Consider the following 19,564-nt stretch of genomic DNA (forward strand, 5'->3'; position numbering starts at 1 on the left):
GGGGGGGGGCTGTTAAAGTAGATTCTCATATCAATGGTGATGCTTTGCATTTCGGTCTCAGTTCTAAAATAATTTGACAAACTCAATGATAAAATCTAATTCTCATTCTCACTAGTTTCCGTGTACTTCTCTTTGATATTCACATCTGAAAAGTGGGTTTGACCCAAAGCACTCTTCTACTGTTCCTTAAAAGCCAATCCTAGTCTTTGTATTTGTGGAAGTCACAATCTGCTTCTAAGGGATTAGAAAGAAGAGAAAATAATTTCATAAATCAGGATGAATAAACCCCTGGCACTTCCGCACTTTTTTTAGGAGGGAAAATTATCATTACTCTTGTTGTGAATGAATTCTGTGCAGTATTTTCCTTCAAATATCCAAACTTACTTGTCATGTCCTTGCTATCATTCTCAAATGATAAACAATATCTTGAGAGATGTTTTGATTCTTTCTTTGTTCCTATTTGTGTCTATTTTTCTGTTTTCTTCTCATGATCTCTCGCGAATGCTAATTGCAACAAATATCTCTATGAAACTTCCTTAAACCCTAAACAAGAAGTTGGAATTTCTATCATTTTTTGGCTTCTTTTTTTCCAGATGGAAATGACAAAGTTTGAAACACTTCATATTCACATTGATGGTTGGGTTCAAGGAGAAGTGGATTCGCCAGGACAATCTTTCTGAAAGAGAAGGCAATCCTTGTCTTCTTCTGTGTGTGTAATTTTTCTTTTTTTTATCATTATCACTCTGAACTCATTGAGAATTTTGAACTCGTTTCCTGTTTCTGCTGTTAGATACAATCTATTTGCAGTTCGGGTGTTACTGTGGGGGGAAAAAACAAGGGCTTCTCTAGAAACTGCTAGAGAAATCATTTTTCTATGATAATTGCAGATATGAACTTTGAACGGTTTGTCCAGAATTCAAGGTGCTGAATACAAATAATTCACAAGCCAGATCCACCTTGTAGTATAAGATTTCAATATTCAGTAGGTCCACCTGAAAGATTTTATGCCAAAATACTTTACATAATACAGCTTTTTGAGGTACTGGTATCAATCTCAGAAAGTCATAGAGTTGAGATCTGTTAGGTGGACTCTGAATGATGGGTCTCATTCAAATCTCTAAAAAACATTCTGATTCCTTTCATTCTAGCACTGGGATTCTCCTCTTGCTAGAAGGATAACCAAATTGGGTAGAAATCCTTTTAAGTGTTAGCTATGTTCTCTTTTTTTTTTTTCTTTCTTTACCATCCCAATCTGTGCCTTCAGATAGAGACAAAGATAGGAGATGCTCCATGCAGAAAATCTGAGGGGTTATGGCAAATACTTACAAAAGAATACATCCCTCCAGCCAGATTCCAAATAATAGCGAACAAAATATTATATCCCCCTCCCCCTTTGAACTGCTGTTGTAAGTCAAAAGTTTTTTCGTTTCTAGTTTAATAGCCTGCGTAAAGACTAGGAGTGACTAGAAAGCAGAAAGCGTGTTCATCATTCATTGGTTTGATTCTTGAAGGGAAAATTATATTAGGAAACTTCTTTCAAATTGGTAAATGCAATTTGATTTGCAGAATTTATGATGTTGTCCATTTTGGTCCTTGAAAGTTTGAGATGTTACTTACAAAGTGAATTTGGCTTTAAACTTAGGCACTTAGATTACATATTTTGAAAGTTCTAAATAATTTTAAAAACTCGAAATTTAGAAATCAAATGAGATTTAAACATTTTAGCTTCAAGTTGAATGGAAAGATTTTCAGTTTTATGATTATTCTGTTTGTTTCCTGGTTGGCAGGTCTCACTGTAGATCAATGTCAATGAAGATATGTATGATCTTCAGCCGTATCTGAACTGTGTTGTTGACGAGTCTATAAAAATCTGAGGATAAGGAAAAGATTTGGTTTTTTCTTTATCATTGATTCTGGAAAATCTCATCTCACTGCTATTATTGCACGGAAGTGGCTGAACAGCAACAAACACTTGCTCTAATTACTGCTTGCTAACAACGAATAAAGGTTAGTATGATCTATGATTTTGGTTTTCGTATGAACTGATAGATAGCAGCGACAATCGACCTTCAATATCTCTTTAAAGACATGGTATTGTTGACTTAGAACATAAACTTTCGTGATTTTACTTTTGGTTTCACCCAAACGAGATGATTGCATTCTAACATGATTTAGAGTGAATTTGATTTTAGCATTGGGATAGCTGAGAGTTTGTAATTTCTGTGTGCAAAAATTGTCTAGCTCCAACATCGTGTTGCTGCTAGTCTCCCTTCTACCATAAATCTACTTCGCCTCTGCACGAAGCTCTGTGTCACATGTCTATGGCACGAAGGATATCGGAGTCCTTATTCGTTTCTACATGGTGCCCACAATCACTCTTAACACTTGCATGCTATCAGCCACCATAACGATATTGAAGACGTGAGTTTGGCAATATATCTATAGTTATCATTGTTCCATAATGTGAACAGAGTAACGATCCAAGCAATGAGCTATCTTTGACGATGTGTTTCTTGGTTGTTTGATGACCTTCAGTGATCACCCACAACTCAAACAAACCTTGGTATACAGGCGAACATAATACAAAAAAATTATATATTTTTAATTAAAATGTGATTTTTTTAAGAAAAAATAATAAATTATGTTACAAGGATTATTAAAGGTAAAATATTAAAAATTAAATTGAGATTAAGCTAATGCATTGGTGTTTAAAAAATATATATTCACTTCAATATTATTTTAATTTAAAATGAAAAAAAAAAAAAAAAAAGATAACCTGAGAAGTAGGGGTGTACATTCAACCCGGACCAATCCAACCTGAACTATAAGGGTTGGGTTGGGTTGGATTAGCATTTCGGGTAAGGTTGGTTCATTTTCCTGACCAACCCAACCCGAACTATAAGGGTTGGATTGGATTGGACCCGAATTGAATCGGCTCAGTTTCGGATTCATAGGTAAAACCATCAAATCAAATAAAAATATATAAAATATATTAAAAATCTTTTAGTATTGATGGGTTTGAGTCTAGTTGGAAGACACTCATGCTAGAAACGCCAGCCAAATACATTTTTTTTTAAAATTATTTTGTTTATATTATTTTATTACTTTTAATTTCTTTAGTTTATAGTTTTTAATATATATTGTTAATTATATAATAAATATATTGTTTATTATATAATATAAAGATTTATTTTATATAAACCTTTATTATATAATAAAAGATTTATTAATTAGAATAAGGTATTATACATTTTATACTATTTTTAAATATATTATTTATTATATAATATAAAAATTTATTTTAGACAAATTTATTATATAATAAAAGAGTTATTAAATTAGAATATATTTTTGAATATATTGTTTATTATATAATATAAAGGTTTATTTTATACAAACGTTTATTATATAATAAAAAATTATTAATTAGAATAAACTAACATATAACTATTTATATAAAAATTTATTTTATACAAAGGTTTATTATATAATAAAAGATATTCACACATTTTATACTATTTTTAAATATATTGTTTATTATATAATAAAAGATTTATTAATTAGAATAAGCTAACCTATAACTATTTATATAAATGATGTATAAATGTTTATTATATAACAAAAGATATTCCCACCTTTTAATAGTATAAAATATATTGTTTATTATATAATAAAAGATTTATTAATTAGAATAAGCTAACTAATTATTTATATAAATGATATATAAATGTTTATTTTATACCAATGTTTATTATATAATAAAAAAATATTCGCACATTTTATACTATTTTTAAATATATTATTTATTATATAATATAAAGGTTTATTTTATACCAACGTTTATTATATAAAAAAAGATTTATTAATTAGAATAAGCTAACATATAACTATTTATATAAAGGTAAACAAACGTTTATTATATAATAAAGATTTATTAATTAAGATTTTTTTTAATACTTTGAGACTTTTAAAGTCACAGGTAAATTAAAATACTTTTATATATTTTTTATTTTTGTTATATTCAAATCATTTTTATGATTTATTTAATTTCAGGATCCATCTTTTTGTTTCTTGAATCAATTCTCAAGAAATGTTGTTATTTAGTTTTTTTTAATTTTTTGACAATGTTGAACAATGTTAATATGTTACAATTTTTGTTCGTTGACTCGTTGTTTTTATTGATTTTTTTTCAATAATTATAGATTAGTTTGTATTTGTGGTAAACTTTTAATATATTTTATAAAAAAATTGTATTCGAATAATTATAAATAGTGGATAAATAAAACTTAAAAAAAATCCTCAACTTCACCCAACTCCGGAAACTTTTCTCATATAAGAAAATCATTAATCCTCTTTACCCATTAAATTACCCTTTTCTTTTAACTAGCCGTAAAATAAAATAAATAAATAAATAATTAGAAAAAAGAAATAGGAAAACCCTAACTAACTGTTCTTCTTCTTCACTCCCTCGCCTTTGCCTGTTTCAGCAGCTCGGTGTCGCCGCCGCCTCTCTCCCGTTCGTTGCTGCCGTCGTTGTTCTGTTCGTGACCGTAGCCTCCTCCCTTCTCGGGGCTGTTCACTTATTTTCTACTCTCTTGTTGTTACAGGTATTCTTTCAATCTCCATCGGTCTTTTTTCTCAAATTAGAGCTTTTCGTGAGGGTGATGAACAATGGCTACATATTTTTAGTGTTCCATCAAGAAATTTTTAGGGAGGGAATTGTTGAATATGAGCAACGCCTCTGTTTAGATGGCCATAGAACACTACCGACCATGTATACCCGTGCACAATCACCCAACATAGGAAATCTGATGTAATTGAACGCCAACATTCTCTCAAGTTCCACCCTTCCAAACGCCCTGTGCCTCTGAAAAATATATCCAAATGAGTAAAAAAATCTATCTATTTTGGTACAAACAGGGAAAATGCGTTGAATTCCTTTGATGAGGCTAGAAAATTTGCGTAGCTCTGGCTAGAACTGCCTTCTTAATCTGAGTTAAGTCCATACATATTGGTAATTTGTAACCAATTCTAAAGTTATATCTCAAACTTCTATTTTAATAATGATGGAGAAGACACCATTGAAAGCTTACATCACCTTGCTCAACAGAATAGTAATGTTGCCAGCAGGCCCAGTTTTGGAATGCCACTACAATTCGATCAAATGAAGACGAACCAGAACCGGCATGGTTTCTGCAATTTTTTTCTTAGGTTTTTATCAATCTATATTTACCCATTATTATTTTTTATGCCTTGAGTGAGATCTGGAGGGAGTTCAAAACTGAAATTAACCTCTTTTGTTTTCACCCTTGTTAATTGATGATTTTTTGTCCTTAATATTTTTTAATTCAGTTTTCAGCTATGTCAATTGGTGATTTGTCCTTCGTGATGGGGTGAGACAGGGAGGAGGGGTGATAATAACATTATAGCAGCTTAAACTAATTACGTTCTACAGATCTTGTCTTAGTTTTTCATGCATGTTAAGTTAATTGATCTTGGATTCTTGTGTTCATTAGGGATTCTAAACGCAACCTTCAAATTTTTGTTCTTGCATTTCCATCTATGTGAACTGACCTTTTTGATTTTCATGTTCCTCAGGGATTTAGTGCCACGATGCAATAATTCACTGATTGAATCGAAGAAATAATGAAGATGATTACAGTTGCACAATCCCTTCAAGCCCGTTCCGCACTTCCTAAAATCATTGGGTTGTTGCAGGTCCGCTTCTTCCAGCCTGATTTTACTCCCAGAGACCCGAATGCCAAGCCAAAAAGATACAAGTATCCACCTTTTTATGATCCATATGGCCCTAGGCCCCCACCCTCTAATAAAATCATTCAGCTAGCTGAAAGAATTGCAGCACTGCCTGTCGATGAGCGTTGCCAGATTGGTCCTGCACTTACTGAAAGGCTTAAACATCCTAAGCTGGAGCAAATTTCAGTTGATGGCATGGACCTGGGTTCCGAAGGAGGAGCAGCCACAGGATCTTCCAAAGTAGAGGAGAAAAAGGAGAAAACCGCTTTCGACGTGAAGTTAGAGAAGTTCGAGGCAGCTGCCAAAATTAAGGTGATTAAAGAAGTGAGGGCTTTCACTAATTTGGGTCTGAAAGAGGCAAAAGACTTAGTAGAGAAAGTACCTGCAATTCTTAAACAAGGAGTGACCAAGGAGGAAGCAAACAGCATTATCGAAAAAATCAAAGCTGCTGGAGGGGTTGCAGTCATGGAGTAAAAATTGTTCTTAAGTTATTTTTGTGTTTTATTTATATTTGTCCTACGGCTTTAGAAATCCTGGACAACTCTTAGCTTCAATCACTGAATATTTGTTCTAATGGGTTGATGTTGTTGCCAGCCAGTTGAGTTGCACAAGGATGAGGAAGAATAAATCAGTTTTAGACCTGTTTTTCCGATATGCAGTTTTCTTTTTAGAATATGACATTACAAAACAAATATAGGTGGAGTAAATTCAAATCTTCTGCTCATAAAGGTGAGGTACTGATGTATAAGCATTTGAGCCCCTTAGCTATATATCAAGTTCTGTGTGGTATTTATGTATACATTTGCAAGGTGCTGCCAGGTGATAATAACAGAAACAGAAGGTCAAGGCGGTACCCGTGCCGAGACTCTCCGCAGTCGCACGTTTTCTTCAGTTCCTGCCAAGGCTTGCAGAGACAGGTACGCTATATGAAACTGATCATGATGCTTTCTCACTAAAGCTTGATTCATAGTTTTAAAACATCCTAGTTTCAGTTAGCTTGCATTGTTCTTTCGAAATTATGGATACGGTTAGGTTAGGTTGATTGTGGTGGCCTTATAAAGACAATTATTTAGATCTAGAAAGTCTCCTCCGGTGAACAAAAGTTGATTAAGTTAAGAATATTTGTTAGTGATGCACTTGAACCGTTACAAATAGTATCAAAGTGAGTCACTGGACGGTACGAGGCATTGGTCGGAGTAGGGCTAGACCATCTCCTTAATAGACGCATTTTAAACCTGAATAGTATCTGGTAGCGGTGGATTTGGTTCATTAGAAAATTTGTGATAGGACCTTTACAATCCCACCAAGAAGCAATGATTTGACTGGTTAGTTCGAAAAGAATTTCAGCCATTGATGTTAGGCATACCCTTTGACATTTTGTGTGAACTTTATGCCTTTCAACAACACTATCAAAACATTAGATAAGCTTTATGAATCTGCTTTCAATTTTTAGAACCTTTACCTAAACCCAACAAGTTATAAATTTTGTAAATTCTTTTTTATAATATTATACAATTTATAATTTATTATGTTATACATGTTGATATTTTTTTAAAAATGAAATAAGTTTGCCACTTGAAATAATATATTTATCAAAGTTTTTAAAAAATATTTTATGTGATTTCGTAATTTATTTATTTTTCTCATGCTCATTATATATTTAAGAATGATTAAGGTCATGGTCATGGATAATAATAATAACAATAATGATAATAGTAATAATAACAATAATAATAATAATGTTTGGTAACAAATTGATGGAAAAAGCAAATCATTGAGCACACCTTTGTTGACTCATTTTCGAATTTTCCTTTTTTAAATTCTTAATTCTTTTTAGATATTATTGGAAAATATTTGAATTAAACCTTTTTAATTCATTTTATTTTAAGTAGTTATTTTCATAAAGAATCTAATAAATTATTTGAAATTAATACATTTTCTTAAAATATTATTATTAATGTCAAATTACCATAAAAAACAACTAATAGTTCGTACTTATAATTTAACATTGTAATCTGATTGTCATTGGTCATTGAAAATTATTGTCGATCGTTGGAGATGGTTGTGAACCGTTATCATTTGTCGTCACCTTACGGTCTTTAGAGATGGTTTCCTGGTCGTCTATGTTGTTCATCGACAGTGGTTACTAGAAATGGGTGTTAGCGGCAATTGTATGGTGGTCACCTACGATGAGCGACAATAGTGTGAGGGTATTTTAGTCATTCTCATTTATCATAAATTTTGGGGAGAGATTCTCAATTAAACACTTTAAACACTAATTCTAAAAAGTTGATTTCGGAGTATTTTGCTTAAAAATGATGTCAAGTTGAATAAAGAATTACGCTATGTGTATCAACACGTGGTGGCATCACGAGCGATACCTAAGCATGATATTATACAATAATAAAATTGAAATAACCGTGTTGAGGAAAGATTTGACCGTGTATTATATTAATTCAAATTAATCAATGTATATCAGTTTAATATTTGTTCGATTTTTATCCGTACGGTCTGACGTTACTTGTCTGATTAATATATTATGCACACCTACAAACAATACTATATAAGTTGTTACAATTATATATAGAGATAGAATAATAATATTGAATTCAATATTTTTTTTTTTAAATGAGAAAATATATTATGAAATATTTCCAAAATTCAAAGGAGTTTTACTAATATAAGAACGACACGTCGAAAGAGCGTGGCACCAGGCAAGCGTGTTGACTAAAAAACAACTTACGATTAATATTAAAAACATCGTCCCGATTTTTTTGCAACCAAGCCGGTGACCCAAGAAGTACAACGGCACTTCACATCGTTGACAGTCAACGCCTACCTGGCAACCGCTTTCACTGGAAAGTCCAAAAATACCCTGGAGGACATCTTGTCTACCCATTACGTGTCCTTCTCCCATTGGAGCACTCTCTTCAACCTACCGTTTTAAAACCCCTTCCAACCCTTCTCCTCATTTCCTGCTAGTTTCCCAATCTCACTCTCTGGTCTCGGTTTTCTCTAGGTAATAATCCCTACTTTTTGATCTCTCAGTTCTTAGTTTCCTCTTCCCTTTCGTCCCCCCATTTTGCGTTAGGGTTTTGATTTAGCCTTTGGATTTCGTTGGTTTTTCCACCCTTTTACTTGGACTATTTTTGTTTTTAGGTTTGATGCTTTCCCCTTTTCTCGTTTTCTTGTTGGATGTTGAGATCTAGGGTTAACATGAGTGTGACCTATAGTTTGTTGCTTTTTCATTTTTCTTTTCATTTCTGTTTTAGGAATCGCTTGATTATTTGATCGTGGTTTGCTTGTATGTGGGCTATTTTGATTTCTTATTTCTTGGTAGATGCCCTAAAAGTTATAGATAGTTTTCGTTCCTTTTTGTGGGTTTGTTCAAATTCTAGTGTCGAATCCTTTGTGGTTTAATTTGGAATCTGGGATGGATCTTAGGTACGATTTATGGGTATATGCTTCGTTGTTGTACTGTGTGGAAGATTGAATGACTTCAAAGCTCTTATTTAACACCCAAATTCTGGGTTTGTTTGGAATGCTGATTTATGGTTTAGTCCTATCGATAGAAAAACGGAAAAGCTAAATTTGAGTGACTGGAAGTGTAACCCTTCGATCTTGGTTTTTAGCTGTGAGAAGATTGTGCTTATGGGAAATTGTAGCTAGTTCTTAATCCATGAATTATAAGCACTTGAATTGCTTTGAATATGATCTGATTTTTTCTCGTTTGAATTGCTATGAAAAATAGTTTGTTACATTGAAGATGTCGACTGTTGATTCTTCACGGGAGGAAAATGTTTACTTGGCCAAGTTGGCCGAACAGGCTGAACGGTATGAGGAAATGGTAGAGTTCATGGAGAAAGTTGCCAAAACTGTGGATGTGGAGGAGCTGACTGTTGAGGAGAGGAATCTTCTCTCTGTTGCTTACAAGAATGTCATTGGGGCTCGGAGGGCCTCTTGGAGGATAATATCTTCCATTGAGCAGAAGGAAGAAAGTCGCGGAAATGAGGACCATGTTGCAATTATCAAGGAGTACCGTGGCAAAATCGAAACTGAATTGAGCAAGATCTGTGATGGGATCTTGAGCCTACTTGAGTCTCATCTCATCCCATCAGCCTCGTCTGCCGAGTCAAAGGTGTTTTATCTCAAAATGAAAGGTGACTACCACAGGTATCTGGCTGAGTTTAAGACTGGAGCTGAAAGGAAAGAAGCAGCTGAGAGCACATTATTAGCTTACAAGTCTGCTCAGGTCAAGTTGACCACACCTCACATTTCTTCGCTCTCTTTTATATATATTACCATTTCTATTACTTTTTAGTGTATTTAGTAACAAATTGTCACTGTTTTTCTGTATTTTCAACCATGAAAACAGGATATTGCTCTTGCTGAATTGGCTCCTACACATCCAATTAGGCTAGGTCTTGCTCTTAACTTCTCCGTGTTTTATTATGAGATCCTTAATTCGCCAGACCGCGCTTGCAATTTGGCAAAGCAGGTAAAGCTCTATACTAATTCGACGCCTGGTTTTTTCTGGTTAACCCCATCAGAAAAACAGAAGAAAGTGACTGATTGGGTCTTTTTTCCTAAGATCAATTTGGTTAGCTGATGATAACCTTATGTCTCGTGTCGAAATAGGCTTTTGACGAAGCGATTTCTGAGCTTGACACATTGGGTGAAGAATCATACAAGGATAGCACCTTGATCATGCAACTCCTCCGAGACAACTTGACCCTTTGGACCTCTGATGTTGGGGTAAGTAACGCTCTCAGGCACAAGCCTTAATGCATTGGCTACTCAATTTTGTTTTCAAGACATGTCTTGCTATACCCTTATTCCAGCTCTGTTTTACACTGCTTCCAATCATATCTCTGCACAACCGCGTTGGAAAACCTTGATTAGACTGCTGTCTAAAATCTTGTCTTGTCTGTTTTTTCTGGTCTGCTTCTCCTGTAAATAGTCTCCTAGAATCCAAGGTAGAGAAAAACAGATCCATCGAGTCACAAACCAAAAAACTCCCGAATTTTAAAATTTATAGCAATGTGCTACACATGAGCTGGCTTTATGCAATTGCCATTAATGACAATAAAGTCAGTAGACATGTCCTGACATGTTCTGTAACCTGTTGTGTCTGGTCTGATATTACATACTAATAATGGTGATTTGTGACAACTTCTGTAGGATGAAGCCGGCGATGAAATTAAGGAAGCATCAAAACGTGAATCAGGAGAGGGACATGGACAGTAGTTTATCTTGTTATTTGAGTCAATAGGAGCTGTACTCTGTACTTTTACTTTTCCCTTTTTCTTTTCTTTTGTTCTTTAAAATGTGGCGACCCTGTCTTTTAGTGTTGTTAGTGCTACTTGGGTTGTTGGTAGTTTCTGAATGAAATGATGTCTTTAGTTGATGGGCTTTGGCTTTTGAGTGCAAGATGTGGAAGCACTTCCAGAGCCTTCCTTTGAATACTCCAACAGAGTATAATGTGGTTTTATTATTTATGAGAAGAATTTGATGTTTCGGTGTTTCGATGTTTCGAGTGCTATGGAATATGATATTCGTTTTGTCGTTTGGCTTAAACACATTGATCTGCTGTTCTTCATTTTCTACATACAAAGAGAGTTCGTTCTTCTAATTCATTTCGAGTATCATAATATGATTTAAACTGGGATTTTGGGAGTTCTTGAAGCAATTGAAAGACAAATTGTAAGCTAAGCTTAACAAGAGGCAAACTATACTATAAACTTGATATTTTGGCTACATTTTGGGAAGAAATTTCCTCTCAAAGCCAACCAATCAAAAGCCTTATAAGGGCAATGTGGTGGCAGGAGGCTGAATAAAGAAGAACAAACTTGTGAATCCCATGATAAACAGAGCAAAAAAAGCCAATGATTTGCGAGGATCAGCACACTTCCTAACAAGTTTGATTCCCCTTTCTTGGCCTCTCCTTGAAGAAGATGATGCAGAAGATGAAGAAGAACCAGCATCATTCACCTCCACAACTGGGCATGTTAAAAACCCATATAGCATTCCACTGAAAGCTGCTCCTGTGTGAGTCCTACAAACACCAAACAAACCAAAACAATTCGTAACTAAAGCGGTCCAGATATTCATTAACAATTCTCTCGAGAATGTTACAAACGACGTTTAGAATGGTTGAAAAGTGATCTAGCTATTATATATCGTTTAGCTATCGATACAAAACTCAGCGTTTCTTCTCGAAGAATTAAGTGTTACGAGAATCAAAAATGGAGTCTAGAGTTTTTTTTTACTCACCATTCATCAATTGGGCCAATATTGCTCAAAATGGAACTGACGACAGCTACAAATATTGCCTTCAAAAACATGCTGTCTAAAACATCCTTTGCAACCACGTCTTTGTTCTGGAATTGGTAACTTAGCCAAGCTCCAATCATGGCAAACACAGGCCCCTGCTCCATGTGTTCATAATTTACATCTATCACGAATCAGACTAACCAACAGCAATCAAACTCGAATTATGCCTTCGACTACTACTCGTAGGTATTCGAACTAGTTTATGCACGTCTCGAGTACGATATTAATATATGCGGTAATGGAAGTAAATTTATCGACTGTAATTGGAAACGAGAAGGGAAAACATTGTTTTTTTCGTTACCGTTCCACCGATAGTCGGCTCGGGAGTATGGAGAAAGCTTGTGAGATTGCCAGAAACTCCTCCTAAGACATAGATCAAGAAAAATGTAAAGGGGCCATAGTCTCTACAAACTTGACGGCCAAATGTAACCAATGTCCAACAACTGAGAGCAACATGAACAGCTCCTGAATGCTGCATAAAGAGATCGGCTTCATGAGTGCTAAAGCAAAGTAATAATCAATAAATCTTTACATTCAAATCTTCAATGTCAAAGAAAGTGGGTCGCGAGATATAATCTCCCACCCGACTTCATGTAAAATATATTGTTAATAACGTGATTAGTTAAAACCTTGAGGGAAAACCTGGAAGGATAAGCCTAAAGAGGACAATATCGGCTAGCGATGAGCTTATGCTGTTACAAATGGTATCAAAGTCAGACATCGAGCAATGTGCCAACAAAGACGCTGGGCCACCAAGAGGGATGGATTGTGAGATCCAACATTAGTTGGAGAGAGAAACAAAGCAGTTAAGGGTGTGTGAACTTCTCATAGTAGACACATTTTAAAATCGTAAGGGAAAGTCCAAAGAGGACAATATCTGCTAGAGATGAGTTTGGTTGGTTACAAATAGTATCAGAGTCAAACATCGAGTGGTGTGCCAGTGAGGATGCTGCCTCCCAAGGGGATGAATTGTGAGATCCTACGTCAGTTGAAGAGGGGAACAAAGCATTCCTTATAAGGATGTGGAAACTTCTCCTTAACAAACGCGTTTTAAAACCTTGAGGAAAACTCAAAAGGGAAAGTCCCATGAGGACAATACCTGCTAGCGGTGGGCTTGAGCTGTTACACACGTTTTGTTATCAGTCTTATTAAAAAGGAAAAACGAATAAATGTTCAAAACAGCTCTAGAATGGAAACACGAACCGAGTTATATCTATCAATCGTGTACCAGAAACATAGGTGTCACAAGCCTCCACCATTCTCCTACTAGGATCAACTCATTTATCTTTGCTCCATATAGAGAAGGTAGTGAAAAGAGTGGCAGCCCTGAGCTTTTTACTGGACTTGCTACTTCAAACAAGAAAACAGCTATGTTTACTGAAACCAGAGCACTTCTGCATCCTGAAAACAAACCGAACACGGTTCCGTTAGCGACCATATTCGATCATAACAAAAGTGATTTTACGAATTAGGATATGAATCATACATTAAGTAGAGATCAGAAACTTCGTCTTCTTGTAGTTGAGCTGTTCTTGGCATGCTTCTCTTAATCATATCATCGAGTTTGTCGTGTCGTATTTGTGTCTCGTCGTCTCTTTCGTGATCGTCAAGAGGGAGAGACGTGAATACGAACGATTTGCTTTTATGTTGTTCTCCAAAATTATACGTCGCATGGTTATGGATGCATGCATCTGTAAATTATAAATTGTATATTCAAAAAAATATTTACGCCGTTAAATTAATATTCTTGAATAAAATTAAAAAATAATTACCATTATCAACTTTTTCAAAATAAGCGTCAAGCAACTCGAGCTCTTTCTTTGCTTTGAACTGACCGGTATCAACCACCTCTACCTTCTTCTTCAAAGGAACCATTTTTCTCTTACTCCCACCACCTTGAAGCCTTCCAAAATAAGAACCCAACGATCTCAACTGTTTCTCATTCGTGTTACACTCCCGAACACGGCATAGCTTTTCGAAAACCTCGGAGTCAGAATCCAAACCATTGGATCTAGCACGCTTGTCATCGCGTTGCAACGATGCCGTCAACGACCCTCTTCTTGGCTTTCTCGTTCTTGTTAGAACCATAACAAGAGACGAATCGTTATTTGAAATCTCCCGCCGAGGATTGTGGCACTCGAGAATTGGCAAATTCTTGGAACCAGCATCGCAGTTGCAAGTAATTGGATTGATCGAGTTTTTAAAGTTTCGCATGGGACGAGTGGCGGGAATTACGAGAGCCATCATTTGAACTCGAGTGTATGTTTGAGGTAATCAACAAAAGGGGGATGATTTATAAAAGGTGATTGAATAGCTGAGAGGTTCTTGGTTCCATTAAAGGACTTTGAAATTTTGCAGATTTCATTTAAAGATTATTGGAGATTTTAGATTCTGAATATTTCATTTAAAGATTATTGGGCAAAGAGATGTTGGTAATCCCCTAAACCACCCTTATCTCTGTTCATCCATTAACAGTCCACCACGTGTAATATATATTTTACATAACTATTGGCCTTGGGCCATATGAAAAATCCGAGTAGACCCCACCAAACACTAGATTGGGTTGGGATTTTGAAAGTCTTGGTCTGCCACCTCAGCAGCCCGGCCCAAAGCTATTCTGAACCGTTAACTTTCATGGCTAGCTTGAATTCAGTGGAGCCATTGAAATGAATAGGTTTTGATGCGTGTGTGTATATATATATATAGGTTAAGCGTGTCTCGAGTTCTTTCCTTTTGGTAAGGCCCTTGCGTTGTCTTGTTTGATCAACCAGCTTTGATTCAACAACATTTAGAGTGAAAGATTTGAATCTCTTACCTCTGGATCATCAATAGATGCTAATTACAGCAAAATTGGAATTTGTTAGCTAGGTGAACTAAAATCAATTGTATGAAACAATTTAATCTAAATTTAGTTAGCGTAGATTGCGTAATTTAAGTTAATTAGGTGTTTGAACACTAAACCCTAGACTTTAAAGTCCAAGTAAAAGCCGAAACGAGTCCAAGTAAGATTTACATTAACTCACCCAGCCTGTTCAAAATCGTATTCAGGAAAACCCAAATTTCTGTAGCGAATTCAGATCTTCAAAAGTGGCGGGACTTCTTTAATTGCCTCGAAGATTTCTTTTCAAACTCAGTTTTCGCTCTCCATTTTTTCCCGCCGGAACGGAAGAATATCTAGAACAAATAACACCCGCCAATCGGGAAATGCAACCCCTGCTTCCTCCCTAGCGTCTTCCAACTCCTCAAAGCCCAACCCCATTTGTTCAACAGATCATTTCCACGAAACACCACCATTTGTTGCCTGTTTCTTAATCTGGGTTTCGAAGATTTTGATCTGAACTGAACTGCAACCACTTAATGGGGAGCAAGAAAAGGGTTGTTGCTGATAACAACGAGCACAGAGCCAAACGGACCAAGTCTCCTGGAGTTCGAGTCATCGGGGGCCGGATCTACGATTCTGAGAACGGAAAAACTTGTCATCAAGTAATTTTTTCAAACTCTGATTACCTTTGATGTTCAGTGTTTAATTTTATGGAATGTCGACGATTTCTTATGGTTTTTATTAATGCTGAAGTGCCGACAAAAAACTATGGATCTTGCTGCATCCTGTACGAACATGAAGGGGGACAAGCTGTGCACCATAAAATTCTGTCATAAATGCCTTATAAACAGGTTACATTGTTGATTTCGTGTATTTATGGTCTTTACATTTTTGGGTTTCACTTGTTTTTAGTATATATGGTGTTAAAAAGTTGTGTGAGGATTCCATCTGTGCTCGTATTGAATGAATTTCTTGGAAACTATATCAGATATGGGGAGAAAGCAGAAGAGGTGATGCTTAAGGGAGGCTGGAAATGTCCCAGATGCAGAGGGCTTTGCAATTGCAGCGTTTGCATGTAAATCTGTAACTGTGATCCTTATTCCTATCTTAATCCGTTTTTATTAGAAGTTTTTTAGATTGAATGATCATTTGATCTAATTGAGAATAACCATTTTCAGGAAGAAAAAAGGTCTTAAGCCGACTGGTTTGTTAGTACACACAGCCAAAGCAACTGGGTATTCTTCTGTCTCAGAAATGCTTTTAGTGAATGGTTCTGAGTGTCTAGATCATGCTAAGGATACGGCATTCGAAGTTGCTTCACCCAACAAGCACGCCTCTGAAGACGAGGTTTGATTTTGTTTAGTTGGTTGTTGTTATTGTCTTTTTTCACCGTGACATGTAAATGCTATGGGTGTATTTCTCAATGTTATTGGAAAAATGTTGGCCTGAAGTTTTATCTTTTCATCTCACTGGAAACATTTTAGGTTTAGTTGGATGATATCAATGATGGCTCTTTGTTTCTATTCACATATTAACATTTGAAGATCCTAAGATTTTACTTGAGATGCTCTTTGTGGCTCCTTTTGGTTTTTGGCCTTGCTTTTCAGTGTTTCCCTAGCGTCTGGGGTGATGTCTTCTTCAGGATTTTGTTGGTGTGGTTTTCAGTGGGGTTTAATGACTGAAGTTTGTGATGTAATTGAGTTTATTTGATGCACTTGACCATATTCAATGCAACTTGGCTTCCACTTTGAAATCCTTCTCTTGAACTCTTTGCCTTGTGCTTATGCTTCTTAGATTCATATGACTTGGGCATGGGGCGTCTTTTCCCAACGGCCTTTAGATTGTCTTATGTGGTGTGTTTCAGTACGTGTTTCTCTTGTTTCCTACCGAAGAAATGTATATGTTCCACAGGGCTTTTGCATTCCAGGTTTGGTTTCCATGCCTATGCTATTTTATTTACAAAGCTCACATGCTTTCCAACAGGTGTCTGTCATGATTTCAACAAGGAACGAAGGGAAGGAAAATTCTTTAAATGGAAATAACAAATCGAACTTGAATTTGCAGAATCAAACTCCAAACTCTGAAAAAAAGGAGTTGAAGGACATGAAGCGTCAAGGACTGAAAGAAATAAGCAATGGAAATAAGGTTGATGTTAAATGCATAGAGGAAACTCTTAAGAAGCAAACTGAAGCAAATGGGACGAATGAATGTCTTTCCACGAAGAAAAAGAGCTCCAAAAAACGAGCCTCTGAGGATGCTGGAGAAAGGAATAGTTTGTGTCATGAGGACGCTTCTTGCCATCTAATTACAGCTGAAGAATCGAAAGAAGTAAATGATTTGGATATTCACAAATATGCCAAGACATCAGAAGATGCAAAAAATAAAAGAACAAAGTTGAAAAACAAGCCACCTATGAATATTCAGAACAAGGAATTTGGTGCCTGTGTTTCTTTGCCTCCATGTTCTAAGTTAACTACTGTAGCAGATATTGAACTGACCACAGAAGATGTTGGCCATGCGTTGCAGTTTTTAGAATTCTGTGCAGCTTTTGGTAAGGTATGTGTATCATTTTTGGTTTCAATTCATTTTTTTGAGATCATTTTTAAGATTTATTGAAAGTACAAGTACTAAATTCAGGCATTTGAAACTGTAACGACCAAAATGGAATTTTGACCCATTATCCTTTATGAGGAGTTCAGCTAGAGCACAGTACCATATCTGTTGATTGGTTTTCTTTTTCGTTATTGGATAGGCTCTTAATTTAAAGAAAGGGCATGGTGCGTTAGTACTCAAAGACCTAACGCGGGAGAGAACTCCGAGAAGGGGGGGTCGAGTTCATGATTCACTGACTGTTCGATTTCATATTCAACTCCTTTCTCTGATATTGCAGGATATGGATGAAGAGTACGACTATAATAAGCTGAGGCTCTTATTTCTATTATTTGATTGGGCATACACTCTCTAATCTTAACCTCTATCTGTTCTTAGGTCTGCAATCTCTAGTCCCACAAATGACACAAGCTCATGGTTGCTGGATTTGAAGAAATGCATTTCTGCATCCTCATTTAAGATGAATGATCTCAAACCTGATTACTTTGGTGGAGGAGACAATTGTTATGATGACTTAGACTTCTCTAAAAAGCTCAGACTATTGACTTACCTTTGTGATGAGGCTCTCAATACTACGTAAGTAAAGCCATTCAACATGCTAATCTTTGATTGGGTTGGTTTTCGAATTTAATCTCTGTTTTCCTCCCAGAAAATTGAGAAACTGGATTGAAGAACAAAATGCTAACTTTGTGGAGAAACAAAAGGAAGTAAGAGAAAAACTTTCTGCGCTGAAGGATAAGGTAGCATAAGTTGGCAGTGACGTCTATAAAGCTTGTAAGTAATTTTCCTTCAAATTTAAACTAATTCCTCGTTGTTTGGTTACAGGAGAAAGAGGCTAAGAACAAATTGAAAGATGAATTTGCCAAAGCTCTTATTGCCAAGAATGGTCTTCCCCTTTCGATTGCCGAGCATGATGCTATTGTTGCGCAAATAAAAAGAGACGTCGCTGAAGTTCAAGCTGAGAAGCTTGTTGCATTGGAATTGGCATCTAACAGTATGCTCTGGAACTTCTTTCTTGTTCTTGCCATCGTCATTATCATTATTATTATTATTATTATTTAGGTAGCTTGGCGAGTCCCTCAGATTGTATAAAGTGTATTCAAATTCTTGTCTGGGCAAGAAAACTGTCACTAAATTAGTAATTGATCCCAGAGTTCTGTTCTTTGGTTGAAACTGAAGTAATGAATTTTGGTGGTCATATTTTAATCTGGAGGATATTGTTATTGTTGTAGAGAAACAAAGATCAGAAGCGACCAGGACAGTTCCCATCATTTTGGATGTTAATGGTCGTGTCTTTTGGAAATTAAGAGGCTTTGCTGGCGAAGGGAACATTCTGCTACAAGGTTGGATAGCTGGGATGCCTGTATTCTCTAGATTGTGTTTTTTTTGTTAATAATTATAACAATAGAAGTAATTTCTGAATGGTAGATATGGAAAGCTGGGAATCAGTCAATCCAAGCGAAAAGTGGTCTATGTTTAAAGACGAGCAGAAACAAGAGATAGAAAAATACATTTCTTCTTTAAGGTCAGTATTACATTCCAATTCATTTCTTCTACACTTACTGCTTATGAGATCATGATTTTTTGGGATTAAGATGTTAATTTCCCGTCTTTCGCTGCAACGAACAAGTTTTTGTGGAGCTCACCAATTAGTGCAATAGAGCTTCCTAAAGATCCTATAGAGTTTGCTGCTTAAGATGTTTTGTTTTGTTTTGTTTTGTTGTGTTTTGTTTTTGTTTTGAATTGGATCAATCCAGGTTGAAGAGGCCTCCTAGGTTGGTGGAAGTACCTCAAACTCTTCCAGATGGAGGTATTGAGGCAGCTTCAGTGTGTTGAAATTTGGCATCTGTTTTTTGTTTTAGGAGCAGATTGCCTAAGCAAATGACTTGAAAGAAGATTTAGTTTCCATTTACTTATGTTCTAAGATGGGATATATCCATTTCCTCTATTTTGTAACTTGAGACGAGCTTTTACTTAACAGCTACTTTAGCAAAAAAAAAAAAAAAAAAAAAAAAAAAAAAAAAAAAAAAAAAAAAAAAAAAAAAA

General features: G+C 35.5%; 4 protein-coding genes across 7 annotated transcripts; 3 read left to right on the forward strand and 1 right to left on the reverse strand.

The window, feature by feature from the left end:
- The first annotated feature begins 4,391 nt into the window (after positions 1-4,391).
- Positions 4,392-6,409, forward strand: LOC111492812 (50S ribosomal protein L7/L12). Its single transcript, XM_023142279.1, has 2 exons — positions 4,392-4,607; positions 5,599-6,409. Exon 2 carries the CDS (start codon positions 5,647-5,649, stop codon positions 6,226-6,228), a length of 582 nt encoding a protein of 193 aa, XP_022998047.1. The 5' UTR covers positions 4,392-4,607; positions 5,599-5,646; the 3' UTR covers positions 6,229-6,409.
- Positions 6,410-8,686: 2,277 nt separating this feature from the next.
- LOC111492811 (14-3-3-like protein A) lies at positions 8,687-11,316 on the forward strand. Of its 2 annotated transcripts, none has more exons than XM_023142276.1 (5): positions 8,687-8,773; positions 9,506-10,006; positions 10,130-10,252; positions 10,393-10,509; positions 10,936-11,316. In XM_023142276.1, exons 2-5 carry the CDS (start codon positions 9,521-9,523, stop codon positions 10,999-11,001), a joined length of 792 nt encoding a protein of 263 aa, XP_022998044.1. In that variant the 5' UTR covers positions 8,687-8,773; positions 9,506-9,520; the 3' UTR covers positions 11,002-11,316. The 2 variants fall into 2 exon arrangements, with proteins under 2 accessions (XP_022998044.1, XP_022998046.1); XM_023142278.1 differs by lacking the exon at positions 8,687-8,773 and adding an exon at positions 8,805-8,913.
- A 142-nt stretch (positions 11,317-11,458) lies between these two features.
- LOC111492810 (RHOMBOID-like protein 9, chloroplastic) lies at positions 11,459-14,235 on the reverse strand. Of its 2 annotated transcripts, none has more exons than XM_023142275.1 (6): positions 13,923-14,235; positions 13,574-13,778; positions 13,316-13,481; positions 12,389-12,559; positions 12,028-12,182; positions 11,459-11,809 (listed from the first exon to the last, which is right to left on the reverse strand). In XM_023142275.1, exons 1-6 carry the CDS (start codon positions 14,173-14,175, stop codon positions 11,557-11,559), a joined length of 1,203 nt encoding a protein of 400 aa, XP_022998043.1. In that variant the 5' UTR covers positions 14,176-14,235; the 3' UTR covers positions 11,459-11,556. The 2 variants fall into 2 exon arrangements, with proteins under 2 accessions (XP_022998043.1, XP_022998042.1); XM_023142274.1 differs by having other exon boundaries at positions 13,860-14,234.
- Positions 14,236-15,083: 848 nt separating this feature from the next.
- On the forward strand, positions 15,084-19,523 carry LOC111492807. Of its 2 annotated transcripts, none has more exons than XM_023142271.1 (12): positions 15,084-15,570; positions 15,662-15,759; positions 15,897-15,983; positions 16,087-16,255; positions 16,892-17,464; positions 17,661-17,812; positions 17,897-18,094; positions 18,168-18,258; positions 18,344-18,512; positions 18,751-18,861; positions 18,947-19,043; positions 19,276-19,523. In XM_023142271.1, exons 1-12 carry the CDS (start codon positions 15,445-15,447, stop codon positions 19,352-19,354), a joined length of 1,950 nt encoding a protein of 649 aa, XP_022998039.1. In that variant the 5' UTR covers positions 15,084-15,444; the 3' UTR covers positions 19,355-19,523. The 2 variants fall into 2 exon arrangements, with proteins under 2 accessions (XP_022998039.1, XP_022998040.1); XM_023142272.1 differs by having other exon boundaries at positions 16,973-17,464.
- The last annotated feature ends 41 nt before the right edge of the window (positions 19,524-19,564 follow it).

Source organism: Cucurbita maxima, unplaced genomic scaffold (assembly GCF_002738345.1).
Source record: "Cucurbita maxima cultivar Rimu unplaced genomic scaffold, Cmax_1.0 Cma_Scf00018, whole genome shotgun sequence".
Lineage (NCBI taxonomy): Eukaryota > Viridiplantae > Streptophyta > Magnoliopsida > Cucurbitales > Cucurbitaceae > Cucurbita > Cucurbita maxima.